The sequence below is a fragment of the Cricetulus griseus genome, chromosome 4 (assembly GCF_003668045.3).
Source record: "Cricetulus griseus strain 17A/GY chromosome 4, alternate assembly CriGri-PICRH-1.0, whole genome shotgun sequence".
NCBI classification, from domain to species: domain Eukaryota; kingdom Metazoa; phylum Chordata; class Mammalia; order Rodentia; family Cricetidae; genus Cricetulus; species Cricetulus griseus.
The window spans coordinates 56,523,176-56,537,343 of NC_048597.1; the positions used below are offsets into that span (position 1 = coordinate 56,523,176).

At 44.2% G+C, this 14,168-nt stretch overlaps 1 protein-coding gene across 7 annotated transcripts in view; it reads right to left on the reverse strand.

Annotated features, from left to right (window-relative positions):
• Window positions 1-353: 353 nt before the first annotated feature.
• Window positions 354-14,168, reverse strand: part of Lrch3 (leucine rich repeats and calponin homology domain containing 3) — a 96,890-nt gene continuing 83,075 nt past the window's right edge. For 6 of the 7 annotated variants that reach the window (XM_035444625.1, XM_035444623.1, XM_035444624.1 and 3 more), the window contains 2 exons: window positions 10,486-10,563; window positions 354-3,856 (listed from right to left, as the gene is read on the reverse strand). In XM_035444625.1, the coding sequence (XP_035300516.1) occupies window positions 3,701-3,856; window positions 10,486-10,563 (234 nt within the window). In that variant the 3' untranslated portion in view covers window positions 354-3,700. Of the gene's footprint in view, window positions 3,857-4,897; window positions 6,552-10,485; window positions 10,564-14,168 lie in introns of those variants that run through there. The other variant, XM_027412824.2, reaches the window with a different exon arrangement.

Here is a 14,168-nt window from a genome sequence, read left to right on the forward strand (position 1 = left end):
TTATCTTAATGTGTATTACTTATTTCATGAATTAAGACTTCATGTAGCCCAAGTTGGTTTCAAACTCAGTATGTAGTAGGCTGGTCTTGAACCTCCTGCTGTCTCTCAAGTGCTAGGATTACAGAAGTGAGTAACATACAGGACTTCATGCATTCCAGTAGGCACACTACCAACTGCACTATAGCCCCAGCCTGAATTGAGCCTAACCCTTGTCATCACATGCCATCTCCCTACCGGAGCCTTCTTAAGAAGTGAGTGTTAACCTCAAAGGCTGTTTTAACAAGATTCGTCCCTTCAGTGAGCCAGACCGACAGATGCCCTTCCTTTGATTTGTCTTTGCTACGGAGACCAAGTTTTAGATTTGAACATTTGCAAGTGTTTATTACATGCTACTGAAGTATTGGCTTTTATTTTAATGTTCACATATAAGATGGCATACAGGCAACTTAAAATAACATACACAGTATCGACATATTTATACTCAGAACTTATACAATATATTTACAGACATACAAATATAGGACAATGTTTACAAAACCTTTTGCTAATTACATGTAACATTTCAGAAGTCAAATCTGCTGTAACCACCTCACTGCAATGTGTATATAAAAGGCTTCTAAACAACCAAGTTTTCCTTCATTTCTACAACCATCTAAATACTTAGTTCTTCAAACTCATCAGCATAGCACATTATTAGGCACTGCTGACTAGAGGAAGCCAGATTACAGGCTTCACGATTAGCTGCAAGGGGGTATTTACATGGTAGCTGGATTGGAAACCACCCACTGCTCTGCCTTTTTCGTCTGTTCTAGCCACATACGATGGTTCCTCCACTGCATCTCTCAGACCTGCTCATTACAGGAGGGTCTCGGTGGAGTGCTAGGCAGAGGCACTTCTGCAAGCCTGCAGGCCGCGGACATGACATCTCTGTAGGTGGCGGGGCAGGCACTTGGCTTGTCCAGCCACCAGCACTAGTAAGGTAGCCATTTCCCATCAAGGGAGTATGACATGACTAATTTTAACTCACAATGGGGTCTCTAGCAAGGTTAAATACAAAATGGATTGTTCTTTCCAATTTAGAAACATATGTGTGAAGCCACAGAAGGCCGGCAGAAACCTGATTTGTTATTATACGCTGACTCAGAGGAGCCGCAACAACTGCAGCCAAAACTGTGCAAATGTTTCCTGATAATTAAATTTGAATTAGCTTCATAAGTACATCCAGGTCTCACAGGAAAAGCTGAAATGCTGCCTGGGCGTTGGTGGCACACGCCTTTAATCCCAGTACTGAGGAGGCAGAGGCAGGAGATCTCTGTGAGTTCGCGGCTAGCCTGGCTACAGAGCGAGTGCCAGGATAGGATCCAAAACTACACAGAGAAACCCTGTCTCGAAAAACCAAAAAAAAAAAACCAAAAAAAAAACCCAAAAACTGAAATGTTAAAATGTCCTCTTTTTTCTGAGGTAGGGTCTTACTGTGTAGCCCTGGAACTCACAGTGTAGACGAGATCTGCCTCCCCTGACTCTCAAAAGCTGGGATTAAAGGCATGTGCCACCATGCTCTGCAACGTCACTGTACTCCTTGGAACTCCTGTAGCTATTCCAAGTGTTATAGTATGTACTGTCTTCTGGACTCACTTTCTGTACAATAGTGAAACCTAGAATTTAGAAATTATGCTAAGGTTTGTTTAATGATGACTAGAAGGAAGTGTAGCTATAGCCCAGAAGCACAGCTGGCCGTAAACAAGCCGTGTCACTTCTGTTGTGAGTACGTAGGAGCCAAGGTGCTCTAGGTTACACTTACTTTCTCTGGCAATAAGGGCTTGCAGTATAGCCCAGGCTGGCTTAAAATTCATGTTCCTCCAGCCTTAACCTCCTGAGTTATAAGCATGTGCCATCATGCCTGGCTGCTGTTACATGTTTTTTTAAACTTGGATAAAGGGACAATGTTCTCATAAACACTTCTGTGCACAAACAAGGAGAAATTATTTTGACTACTCAAAATGATTTTGTTCAAAGTCACTTTTAGAGGAAGAATATTTTTGCAAAAGTATTTTTACATGTATGAGTGTTTTTACCTTCATATATGTATTTGTACCATGTATATGCCTGGTACTTGAGGAAGCCATTGTAGGGCATCAGTTATGAACTGCTATGTCGGTGCTGGGAACTGAACCCTGACTCTTTGCAAGAGCAGCAAGTGCTCTCAACTTCTGAGCCAGTTCTTCAGCCACAATCTAATGTAGCCTAGGTGGGCTGAAGCTGCCTAACATCCTGCAAAATCCTGACCACTCAGGTTCCACTTTCAGAATGTCTGCAATTAGCTTGTGTGCCTCTCTGTACCTTATTTTAGGTGCTGGGGATAGAACCATGGCCCAGTATCAAAGTTATTACTTTTAGATACTATACAGGGTAAATACTGTTCTCAAATGCAAGCCTTGGGAAGAAAAACCATAAAAGAAAAACCCTACAAAACCGATTTGCCACAATGAACACCAAAGACACAACTAACAACTAAAAAGTGTGCAAAATCTAGGAGAAGAAAAAGCTTTGTGCTTAAATTTAAATAAAGATGCCTACTTGGCGCTGGAACCCTAGGCCCTTTTGTTCTCTGCTCACAGTTATGCAGTAAGGCACAGGCAGTGGATCTGGGGGAGGGGCTAGATGAGAGACAGGAAGTTGCTCTGAGTGCTTTCTAGGAGCTATGGAACTGCAAGGACTGCCTGAAAGGACTGTAAGAAGTGTGGCTTTCCTTCAGTTCTTTTGGCATTGTGTTCAGGGTCCCATGAGCAGGGAGCTGTTAGTGCATCCGTCATGCCTGGTTCAGGTGCCCTGGGATCAGCATGCAGGGCTCACTGAGGCAAATGCAAATACTGTTGAGTAGTGCACGTTATACCTTACAGCTTAGAACTGTGGTATCATGTGTCTATGTTTAGGAAATAGCAGGGTGATGTGCAGAACCGCCCTCTAGAAAAAGATGGGGTGGTAGTGGGCAGGGCTGGGGAGAGGCCTGGACATCGGTTTTAAATACCCGTTATACTGTGCAAAATCGGGGGCTTCTCTATTATTTTTGTTTTCTTTGACAGAATTGTCCAAGTCATCACAATATAGCCTTTGATTTAAATGCAGTAGGGGTGGTACCCTCAAACCACCTAACTATGTGTCTTGGAACAGTGGTCTCTACTGGCTGAGAACAACTGCAAAGTCTGCCGAAAATGCAGGTTCCCAGCCACAGCCAAAACCTTTGATGCAGATCTGGATTTCACAAATGCTCCAGGAGAATGAAGCCCAACTGTGGAAACCAGGGAACTGTAGACACCCGGGAACTGGCAAAGATAACAGCGTGTATGTCTTCTGAGAGAGCTAAACAGCTGGCTTTGAAGATACTGACTCTGGCATGAAAAATAAGTCTGCTCCCCAAGAAGCAGACTTAGGCTTAGGCATAGCCAGCTTAGGCTTCCATGTTGGGTCCTCAATAATGAAAGTTCCACTTAAGAAAACTTTGTCTTCATTAAAAACAAAAAATAGTGGAAATGGGTTTAATCTCCCCTAAAATGGAGAAATGAAGCAAACATTCCTGGCAGGAATCATGAAGATAGCACTTCTGGCAACACCCAGGGCTCCGTCTGAGCAGGCAACACCAGCAATTGCATCCTCCTGCTCCTTGTTTTGGCTGTGCCAACACCCAGGGCCCTGGAAGTCCTCAGACAGCAGAGAGCTGTGGCTGCTGCTGCTGCTGCTGCTGCTGCTGCTGCTGCTGCTGCTTGGGTGGGGCAAGTTCCAGGAGGGCCTGGACAGTCACCGCAACCTGGCTCAACCCCTTCTCTTCTAAAATGTGCAGAGGCAAACATAATTGCTCCTGAAAGGGGACAATGTAACATAAGACAAACAAAACAGGATGAACATCACAGAACTGAAAGGAACTTCCACCCCCACCCCATAATAATCAAGTGAGACACAGAAAGCCTCTGGTAAACCCACCCTGCTAAAGGAGGCAGATGCAGACGGCATCTCACACTCAGGGTCACTTTATTAACACAACTAAAGGTCCATACAGAACATCTGGAAAAGCGCAAAACTGACAGGTGGCATACAGTTACACACCGGGAGAACAGAGCACTGCGCAGAAAGGACACTGTCTCTGACAAAAGATCAGGGCAGACTTACAGAGTACATAAAAGTGGAAAAGCAGCCCAAGTTACATCACGGCTCAAGTGGAAAACACAGCATTTACAGAGAACACTCTGGAAAGGAACTCACAGAAGGGGACACATCCCCTTTATGATGACTTTAACTGCAGGAAAGGGAGGTGGCTCAGGCTCGATGCCATAGCCCTCAATGTTAAATGGATTTAAGAAACATTGCTCTACTTTGGGTAATTCGTGGAAGGGTAAACCTAAATTAGTTAAAAATCAGATTCTAAAAGGTGTATTTTAGCTGGGTATGTTTGATCCTAGGATGTAGGAGGCAGAGCCAGGCAGGTTTCTGTGAGTTCAAGGCCAGCCAGAGCTACACAGTGAGAACCTGCCTTAAAACTTGTATTTGAGCCGGGCGTTGGTGGCACAAGCCTTTAATCCCAGTACTCGGGAGGCAGAGGCAGGCAGATCTCTGTGAGTTCGAGGCCAGTCTGGTCTCCAGAGTGAGTAACAGGATAGGCTCCAAAGCTACACAGAGAAACCCTGTCTCGAAAAACCAAACCAAACCAAAACTTGTATTTGAAAGCCAAGTGGTGATGAATGCCTTTAATCCCAGCACTCGGGACGCAGGGGCAGGTGGATCTCCGTGAGTTTGAGGCCAACCTGGTCTACAGATCCAGTTGCCAGGGCTACACTGAGAAACCCTGTTTTGCAAAACCAAAACCCAAAACAACAACAAAATCCCCCCCCCACACCAAATCAAACAAACAAAAACCAACAACAACAAAAAGATGAAATCTGTGTGTGCTCTGCTCTGGGTGGGGCATTTTCTCCAGGGCCAGTTTCCTGTTGCCTGCTCAGCAGTACCCAGGCCCAAGCCAAGGGCAAGTGGCTAGGTGCATAGTGGTCTAGACACCACATGTACATCAACTTTGTGGATGTCTCCTAGGAACCCACCATTGCTGGTTTAGACCACACAGCAGCTTCTTTGGTGGTTTTGTTTTCATTTTAAAGATAATGTCTTGCTTTGTAGCCTAGTCTCCTAAATGCTGGGATTACAGGTGTGTATAACCACACCTGGCTTTAAGCCTGACCACGTGTGCACACGTGTGTTGTGGTGTGTGTTTGTGTGTGTGTGTGTGTGTGTGTAAAAGGACAAAATGCTACAGAACTCAGACAATAAAAGTAAGACAAATCCACACCATCACACCTTGGAAGGCACTGTTGCATAGCACTGAGTCTGTCACTGCATTAACATTAGTAGGGGACAGTAAAGAACAGCCCACTTTACATGAGGTAAGCATGTGCCCAGGTTGACTACCGCAGGGTATTATGCTCCTGAGCTGCTGTCCAGTTTTGTTCCTAGAGTTTGGAGACACCATTTGTGAGAGCTACAATCTGAATGCAGCAATGCTGTTCTCGGCCCCAGGTCCAGAAACTGATCTACTAAGCAATCTGATACAGACTGCAGCTTCACTGGACCTGCAGTTCCGATACAATCTCCCCAACAGTCTACAAAATACAAAGTCACCTATAAGAATGGTTCAAACATGGTAGACATGATATGAATTTCAAATGTCACATTTTAACAGGATTCCAGCAGTGGATCTGTCACAGGCAGCACACGTCGTAAGCATGACCAGATCTCCGATGTAGACTCTGGTCATCTGCTCATTGACCACTGTCTTAAATTGGCTCAGAACAGCAATCTGGGGAACCTCCAGTACCTTTAAACTAAAAATTCAGACAAACTAAAGTTTAAATGTCTAATATTAAGGGCTCCTTAGGACTTGAGGGTAGAGGACTAAGCAACAAGGTACTTACTCCAAATTAGAAAGGGTACCAATAATTTTATGGTGAGCAGCTGCTGAAAGGGCTCAGACATTCTTTACTTCAAAAGTGAAGTTGTAGCACAGTATAAAAAGACGGGCAGAGTTCTCTATGGCTCAGGACTGCATTAATAAAAACACCTCAACCATCCCCCACCCCCAATATGAGAAACAAGGCCACACAGGGCAGGGGGCAAGCAAATGACCAGGAGACAGAAAGCTGATCTCTCTGTTAGCCTTTGTTAGCACCTGCTGTGCAATGCGCTGCTGTCTGGACATACAAGAAACGATGCACCTACTCAAGTTAGCACTCTGTCAGTAATTGTATATGAGAAACAAACCTTCACCAAGCACAGGAAGGAGGTGGAAGGCACAGGGTGCACGGTCAGCTAAGAGGGAAGAGCCGGTAATAAAGCACACAGAGAGTTAACATGAAAGCACAGTAAAATGCCACAAAACCCACAAGCTGGACAGAGAAAGAGACAAAGCTGGGTTCTTCCGCATGTGCCCCCAGAGAAAGCAGTGTTTCGACAGTTCTTTTAACGCTGAGGTTTAGCTGAAGGATGTCTGAAGGGGAACACAGATTGTCCTGTCCAAATGTGAGCAGGAAAGGAAAACAGAAAAACACAGTCAGTGCAGCAGATGCAGACGAGTACAGAACTCAATAAATCATGTCAGCCACATACCCTGCGGCCTTTTATCATAAGTACGAAATGCTGGAAAATAACTGTGGGCTTATCTATGCACACAGATGATTTCTCTACTGGGTAGCAGAATAAGGCTTGCTTGTTGGTGGCTAGCCACGAGCATTAAGGAAACAATGGACAGAGCTGGCTTGTGGTTCAGGGTGGTGTGAGGCCTGAGAGTTGGGGAGGTGAGTAGGAGGCGTCCTCATCTCAATTCCCATTCTTCCTTATTAATGAGGGAAGAGTAGGCACAGAGTGAGGTTGCTGACTGGAGTGTGGTAATCACAAAGCAGGCAAACCACAGAGGCTCCAAGGCTGAGCAAGCCTTGTAATGAGGAGTACTAAGGAGGAGCTCCGTGACTAACTTAAACCTTCAGATGAAACCCACCATCTCTAGATCTGGTTCACTACTACACAAAGCAGAAATGGAGAGAACATCTGAAGTCACCATTAGTAAGGTATCAGTGGACTCAACCTGGAAATACTCTTTAACACATACAATAACTCTAGGATGTAAGATAATAAAAGCACAACAATAAAAGTGAACGCGCACACACACACGTCTTTACTCACAGGCTTCTTCGTCTCCTTAGTTTTAGTGATCCCTTCATATTTTGAGGGTGAGCTGTGATGTAGGAAAGGCCTCTACCTTTGCTACATCCCCAGCCCATTTCAAGTCATAATTTGACTCATTTTTGTTTATCATTTGTCTTTCATTTTATTTTTGTCTGAAACAGGGTCTTATGCTGCCCAGTCTTGTCTCAAACTCACTATACAGCTAAAGATGACCTTCAACTCCATATCCTACTGCCTGCATTTTCCAGGTGGAGTGATTACAGGCATGCTTCACCACCCTGGACTCATAGTTCATCCTGCACAACACTTTTTAGTTATACTGAGAAGTAACAACCTTTATTCTTATTTTCTACCTAGGCACTGAGTCCGACACACTTAGCTACTATGTTCCATTTTACAGTCTAGTGAGTGCCAAAAGGGGGTAAAAACAAAGCAAGATGGACTGCTAGGTGGATGCTACCAATTTGTGAATTTGTTCATTATCCTTTATTCTGTCCAGAAAAATGACTACTTTTCAACAGAAATAGCAGTAAAACTAAACTCATCTAACACTGGTAGAGAGTGGGTGGAAGGCAGAAGAGGAGAAGGAAGAGCTGGCTTGTGTGGGTGTCCACTTCCTCTTTCTGGAAGAGGAGCTGGAGGTGTGGTGTGGATGTACAGAACCCAGGCTAACCACCCTGGGGGAAAAAAAAATTAGTTTTTAAACTGTACTTTTTCTGTCTCTGTACCTGCCTTCGAATAGCTCAGCTCAGGTGGAAGGGCTGGCTGAGCTGTAATGAACACTCTGAAGCTCTGCTTGGAAAATGCTGACTTAAATGCATGCTTTAACACACACCATTTTTCTACTTTGCTGACCAAGGGCAGGAACATTCTGAAAGAGTTCTAGGTTCCGGCCTTTGCAGTTGAGATAAGATGCCTCTGTAGAGCCTGCCAGGCAGCTCTGATGTCTAGAAATGGTGCCGAGGAAGACTCCGGAGAGTCTGGCATGGGTAGAACCAGCACACTACTGCTTTTTGTGCTTCCCATTTTCTGTACCAGTGCAAGGCACACTCAGTGCAGCACATATGGTGTGGAACTTGAGCAGGTAGCGGCCATGCTGACAAAAGACAGGAATACCTGAATGCTAATGTGCACATACGGACATTAGGACTTTTACTGTGGGGAAAATACATGCCTGGCCGGGCATTGGTGGCGCACGCCTTTAATCCCAACACTCGGGAGGCAGAAGCAGGCAGATCCCTGTGAGTTCGAGACCACCCTGGTCTATAAGAGCTAGTTCCAGGACAGCCTCCAAAGCCACAGAGAAACTCTGTCTCGAAAAAAAAAAAAAAAAAAGAAAATACATGCCAATTTCTTAGAAAAGGTAGTAAATGGTAAAATGGTTTCATAACCTTTTGTAAGACAATGATGTAAAAATGAAAATTCTAGTTTGAGTTTGTCCATAAGATGAAATAAGTCTTAGTGGAGTTTAGAAAAGGCTGGGCGTTGGTGGCACACGCCTTTAATCCCAGCACTTGGGAGGCAGAGGCAGGCGGATCTCTGTGAGTTCAAGACCAGCCTGGTCTACAAAGTGAGTTCCAGAACAGGTTCCAAAGCTACAGAGAAACCCCTTCTTGAACCAAAAAGGGAAAGGGGTGGAAAACAAACCCGTCCACAACACAGCAGAACATACCAGAATGATCTACCTGGTAGGCTAAGGAGCAGGTGTGGAATTCATACTGGCTAAAGAAGATGCAGGTGGGAACTGCCTTTCTTTTCTACTCTGCAGTATGTGAAGCTGGAAGTGAAGGGTGGTTCGTTGCATACATGAAGCTGTGGCCTCTGGCTCTCGCTCAGTTAGAGCAGGATGGTGTGTACTGGGTGAAAAGCATCACTGGGAAGCTACCGGGCTTAACTTGGAGAAAAGGGGCCAATCCTGAGTTTCTAACAGTTAATCAAGCAGCTGACAGAAGCTGGTGTTTTTCTCTCTGCAGACTAGACAAAACTAAGGCTTAGAGACTGGAGGGTGTGGCTCAGTAGCAGAGCATGCAGGAGGCCACAGCGTCCATCTGCAGCAAGAAAGGAGAAACTGCCATCCACACCACACCACACCACACCAAGCTGCTAATTTCTTTACACTGTTGTAAGCGCAGTGGTGAGCACCACAATTCCAGCACTGGCGGCTGAGGTGGGAGGAAAGCTCTAAGACCAACCTGAGTGGAATACTAGGTCAAAAAGCCCATGTCCACATCTTCCAAAACTTCATGCACCCACCCCTCAAGAGTAAAGCAGTTTTTAACTGTGCATCAAAGGGGTCGCTAAATGAACAGTGTGAACATTTCTTATTAAATCTATAACGTTTAACTATAGTACCATCAATGGCAAGAAACACAACAGACCAGTGCTTCTCAACCTTCCTAATGTTGTGACCCTCATATGCTCTGGTGACCCCCAACTATGAAATTACTTTCACTGCTACTTTATGACTATAATTTTGCTACTGTTATGAATCGTAATGTAGTATCAGTGTTTTCCATGGTCTTAGGTGGCCCCTGTGAAAGGACTCTTTGATCCCCAATGGGGGTCTGGACCCACAGGTTAAGAACCACTGCCACAGAGGGTCATGGGAGCACTTCTCCTTCTAATAGGGCACGTGCTTACAAGTGGTCTCCACTGTGCTAACTTCCAAAGGGTTGCAGCCTAGTGGAAAGACAGGTGGAAGCGGAATTACACCTCAATTTAGCTAACAGGACTGTCATTTGGATGACTCAGTTTGTACAGCTATACTACTTGTGTATTTGATGTTAGCGTCTGAGAAACTGGGGTGAAGTATACATAAAAACTCTGTTATTTTTGTAACATTTTGTGACGTCTAAAATTATTTAATACATATATTTAAAATGTATTAACAGCAAGTATTAAAAAACTGAAGTCAACAAAAGAATACCCAATCTGAATGGTACTTGTGTGAAAAAATTCTGTTATGTGTAGCCGTATATAGGTCAAAGAACTAGTGGGGATGTTTAAGAAAATAGAGCAATTATTTTTCATTTATTAGTTATAATACAACTATTTAAATCAACACTTAGCAGTCTCTTTAAAGATCCTTGGAAATGAGAGAAACACGAAAGAGTATTTCTGGAGAGAATATTGAGACAGCCTTGTAATTACATATCATGTTAGTAGTGATCAGCTTAGTTAATAGCTAGACTTGGTAAGAACAATTACACACACACACACACACACACACACACACACACACACACACACACACACCCTTACCTGAGGTACACCAATTTTTCTGCAAGCATCCAGGAAGTTCTCCACATTTCGCCTGCATTTTGCCATTGTTAATTTAGGCTGCAGTGAGACAAGAAAGTAGGGAAAACCGTGTTACCAACAAAGATTTAAACCACTCTTGCTGGTTGTCACATACTGCTATGCACACTGGGGCTCAGCAAACTTTTCCTTAGGAGATCAGACAGGGAATGCTAATTTCCAGAGCCACAGAACTGTTGCCACTACCCAAGTCTGCTAGGGGCATGAAAGCAGCCACAGGGATGACTAGACTAGTGTGGCTGCATTCGATAAATACTATTTACAGAAATAGGTGCTGGTCTCTGAAGGGAGTCTGCCACCTTCCAATAGGTGCATTTTGCTTTGGTTTAGTAAGGAAAGTGCTAAGACGGTATTTTTCCATCTTGACACAAAATAAACAAAAGAAAATTAGAGAGAACATTAAGAAAAGGTATCACCTAGCAGTTCACTGTTCAAGCATGGCCACAATTGACAGTTCATTTCTTTTGGTTTATTACTTTTTTGAGGCAGTGTATCACTATACAGCTCTGGCTGGCTTAGTACCCACTCTGTTGACCAGGCTGGCCTCAAACTCACAGAGATCCACCTGTCTCAGTTTTCCAAGGGCTGGGATTTAAGGCATGCGCCACCACCGCCCACTATTTGAAAACATTAATTTTATAGGTATGACTGTCTTGTCTGCATGTACATCCATCCATCCATACATCATGTGCATGCAGTGCCTGCAGAATCCAGAAGACGTGTTGGGTCCTTGGGAAATGGAGTAATGGATACGCTGGAGCCTCATGTGGGTGCTGGGAATTGATCCTGGTCCTTGGCAAGAACAGCCAGTCGTCTTAACCCCAGCCCTATCTTTTACATTTAACTCATTATGTCTTAATGATGGTTACAAAACTACTTTAAAGGTGAATGGTTAACACAGGAAATTTCCTTAATTACTAACCAGTGAGCTTACTTTTCTGTAAAGACCTCTAAAGATTAAAAGTAAAGAGGCATCCCATATCCTCTCAAAGTTTTGTTTCTGACCTAGTTAGTTATCATGGAACACAATGTAAGAAAAATAGGAATTTATATTCTAAAATGATGTTCAAGTATTGGGTATGAAAGTCAGATGTTTGTAGGGTCTATGACCTACAGTTTTGTTGTTTGTTTGTTTGTTTTGTTTTTTGAGACAGGGTTTCTCTGTGTAGCTTTGTATACCAGGCTGGCCTTGAACTCACAGAGATCTGCCTGCTTTTGCCTCTCGAGTGCTGGGATTAAAGGCATGTGCCACCAACCACTTGGTAGACCGACAGGTTTTTAAATTATTAAATGCATGGACACTTGTACCATCTCTAGAAAACAAAAGACTTTACTTGTAAACACGAAACATAATTCTTTGGCATAAGAAGAAACAAAACAAAAGCAGTGAAAGAAAGCATTGTGATCTTGAGCAGACAAAGGTATCCGGGGCTAGGATTAGCTTTGTCATGAAAGATAAAAAGGCAGCCAGTGAGATGGACGGAAAGAAACAATTATCTCCCAGTTCTAATGGAGTAACTTTCAAAGGATCAGGAAAGATGACAGGAAGCCAGTGTCCAGGGAGGGATCTGCCCTGGTTAGCTTTCTACTGCTGTCATGACCATGTATGTCTGGGGGAGGAAAGGGTCTAGTCCATTTTACACTTTATACACCATCATTGGGGGAAACCAAGCAGGAACTCAAGGGGGATGGGAACCTGGATTCAGGGCTACAGCAGAGACCATTAGAAGAATTATGTTTGCATTGGCTTGTTCTCTATCCAAGGCTTGCTCACTTTGCTTTCTTATATAACCCAGGACCACCTGCCCAGAAGTAGCACTGTCCCTAGCAGGCTGGGCCCTTACATGGATCATTAATCAAGAAAACGGAACACAGACTTGCCTACAGGCCAGTCTGGTAGAGGTGTTTTCTCAGTTGAGGTTGCTCTTCCCAGATGACACTGGCTTGTGTCAAGTTGACAGAAAGTTTTAACCAGTACAGCTCCCTTTCTTGCCAGTGACAAATTTTTAACTCAAGTGAAAAGGTGTGTGTGTGTGTGTGTGGGAGATGGAACATAAACTGTAGGATCAGGATCTCCTGGCAGATGAGAACAGAACCAAGGTCTGGGCTTCTCTACCTGCTACTTCACACGGGCGCTGACCAATGCTGCTGCTGCCTGTGCCAGGAAAAGTAAGGGAGATATATGGTATGTTCAGCTCCAGAGGAAGGTGAGGTGAACTGAGAAGCAAGGGGGAAGCTGCTAGGAGGCACAGCTCCTGGGCAAAGGACCTAATCTTCACAGCAATTCTGCAAATAAAGAGCATGCATGGCCAGTTCGGTTGGAGATGCCTGGAACTCTGGAATGTGGATGGTACAGGTAGGGAGTTCAAAGCCAGCCTTGGCTAAATGAGACAAAATAGCTGGGTAGGATGACACACTTTTTTAGTTTGTTTGTTTGTTTGTTTTATTTTTTGAGACAGGGTTTCTCTGTAGCTTTGGAGGCTGTCCTGGAACTCGCTCTGGAGACCAGGGTGGCCTCAAACTCATAGAGATCTGCTTGCCTCTGCCTTCCTGAGTGCTGGGATTAAAGGTGTGCGCCACCAACGCCTGGTGGTGACACACTTTAATCCTAGCACTCAAGAGGTGGAAGCAGGTGGACTTCTCTGTGTTTGTAGCCAGATTGGTCTATATATAGTTTTATGTATATGTAGTCTGCCAGGACTACACAGTGAGACCATGTCTCAGAAAACCAAAACTCCCAAATCCAACAGGACCAACTACTTCACATCAGCGTTATCTGTCTAGGCTAGAAATTCTCTCTACATGACAGCTTCTCTCTGCCTCACAGGGCAGGGAGCAAAGGCAAGAACCATTAGCACTTCTTCCTGTGAAGTGGTCAAGACCCTAGTCTGAGTTCAGGAGAGAAGATAAGCAGGAGAAGCAGCCAATAGCATTTGTTTTACAAAAGAGGGAAACCCATGTTTCTGAAATATTAATGTTTATGGAATAGACCTACATAACCTTGCTATAGGAAGAAAAAAAATCATGTTTTTGTGCAAAAGCAAGGGTAAAAAGGATAAGGTTAATGCTACTAGTTAAAAACTGGTTCAAATGCAATTTCCTATAGCTCATATGAAAATGAAGGACTGAGGGAAGGAGACATTTGGGGGAGGGGGAGGGGGTGGGGGTGGGGGAGGGGGAGGGGAGCAAACAAGCACTCAGTACACTTTGCCATTACATGAAGACTACTAGTAGCATCTTAAAGCATACAAGTGTGGGGCAGAATGGAAGAACACCTGCTGCCCAAGAAGTTCACAAACCCCACCCTCCTCTGCAAACTTCAATGGGAAGGCTCATCCATCAGTGGGATTCGGGCAGCAGCCTCTCCATCACTCGCTCTAGACTGCAGTAATCACAGCTTCATCTTAAGCAGCAAACCTTACAGGAACCCACTATTTCTAAAGGTTTCCCCAGAACTGCAAATGGCATGGCATGACTTTTGGCAGCAAAGTCTAGCCTCTTTTATTTCTATAATGTAGAGCCTACACTGAATATGAGATCTGAACTGAAAAGAACAAGAGATGAAAAATTAGTTCTGGATATTTAAAATGATTCAAACACTGTTTCATGCATTAAAAACTTTATTT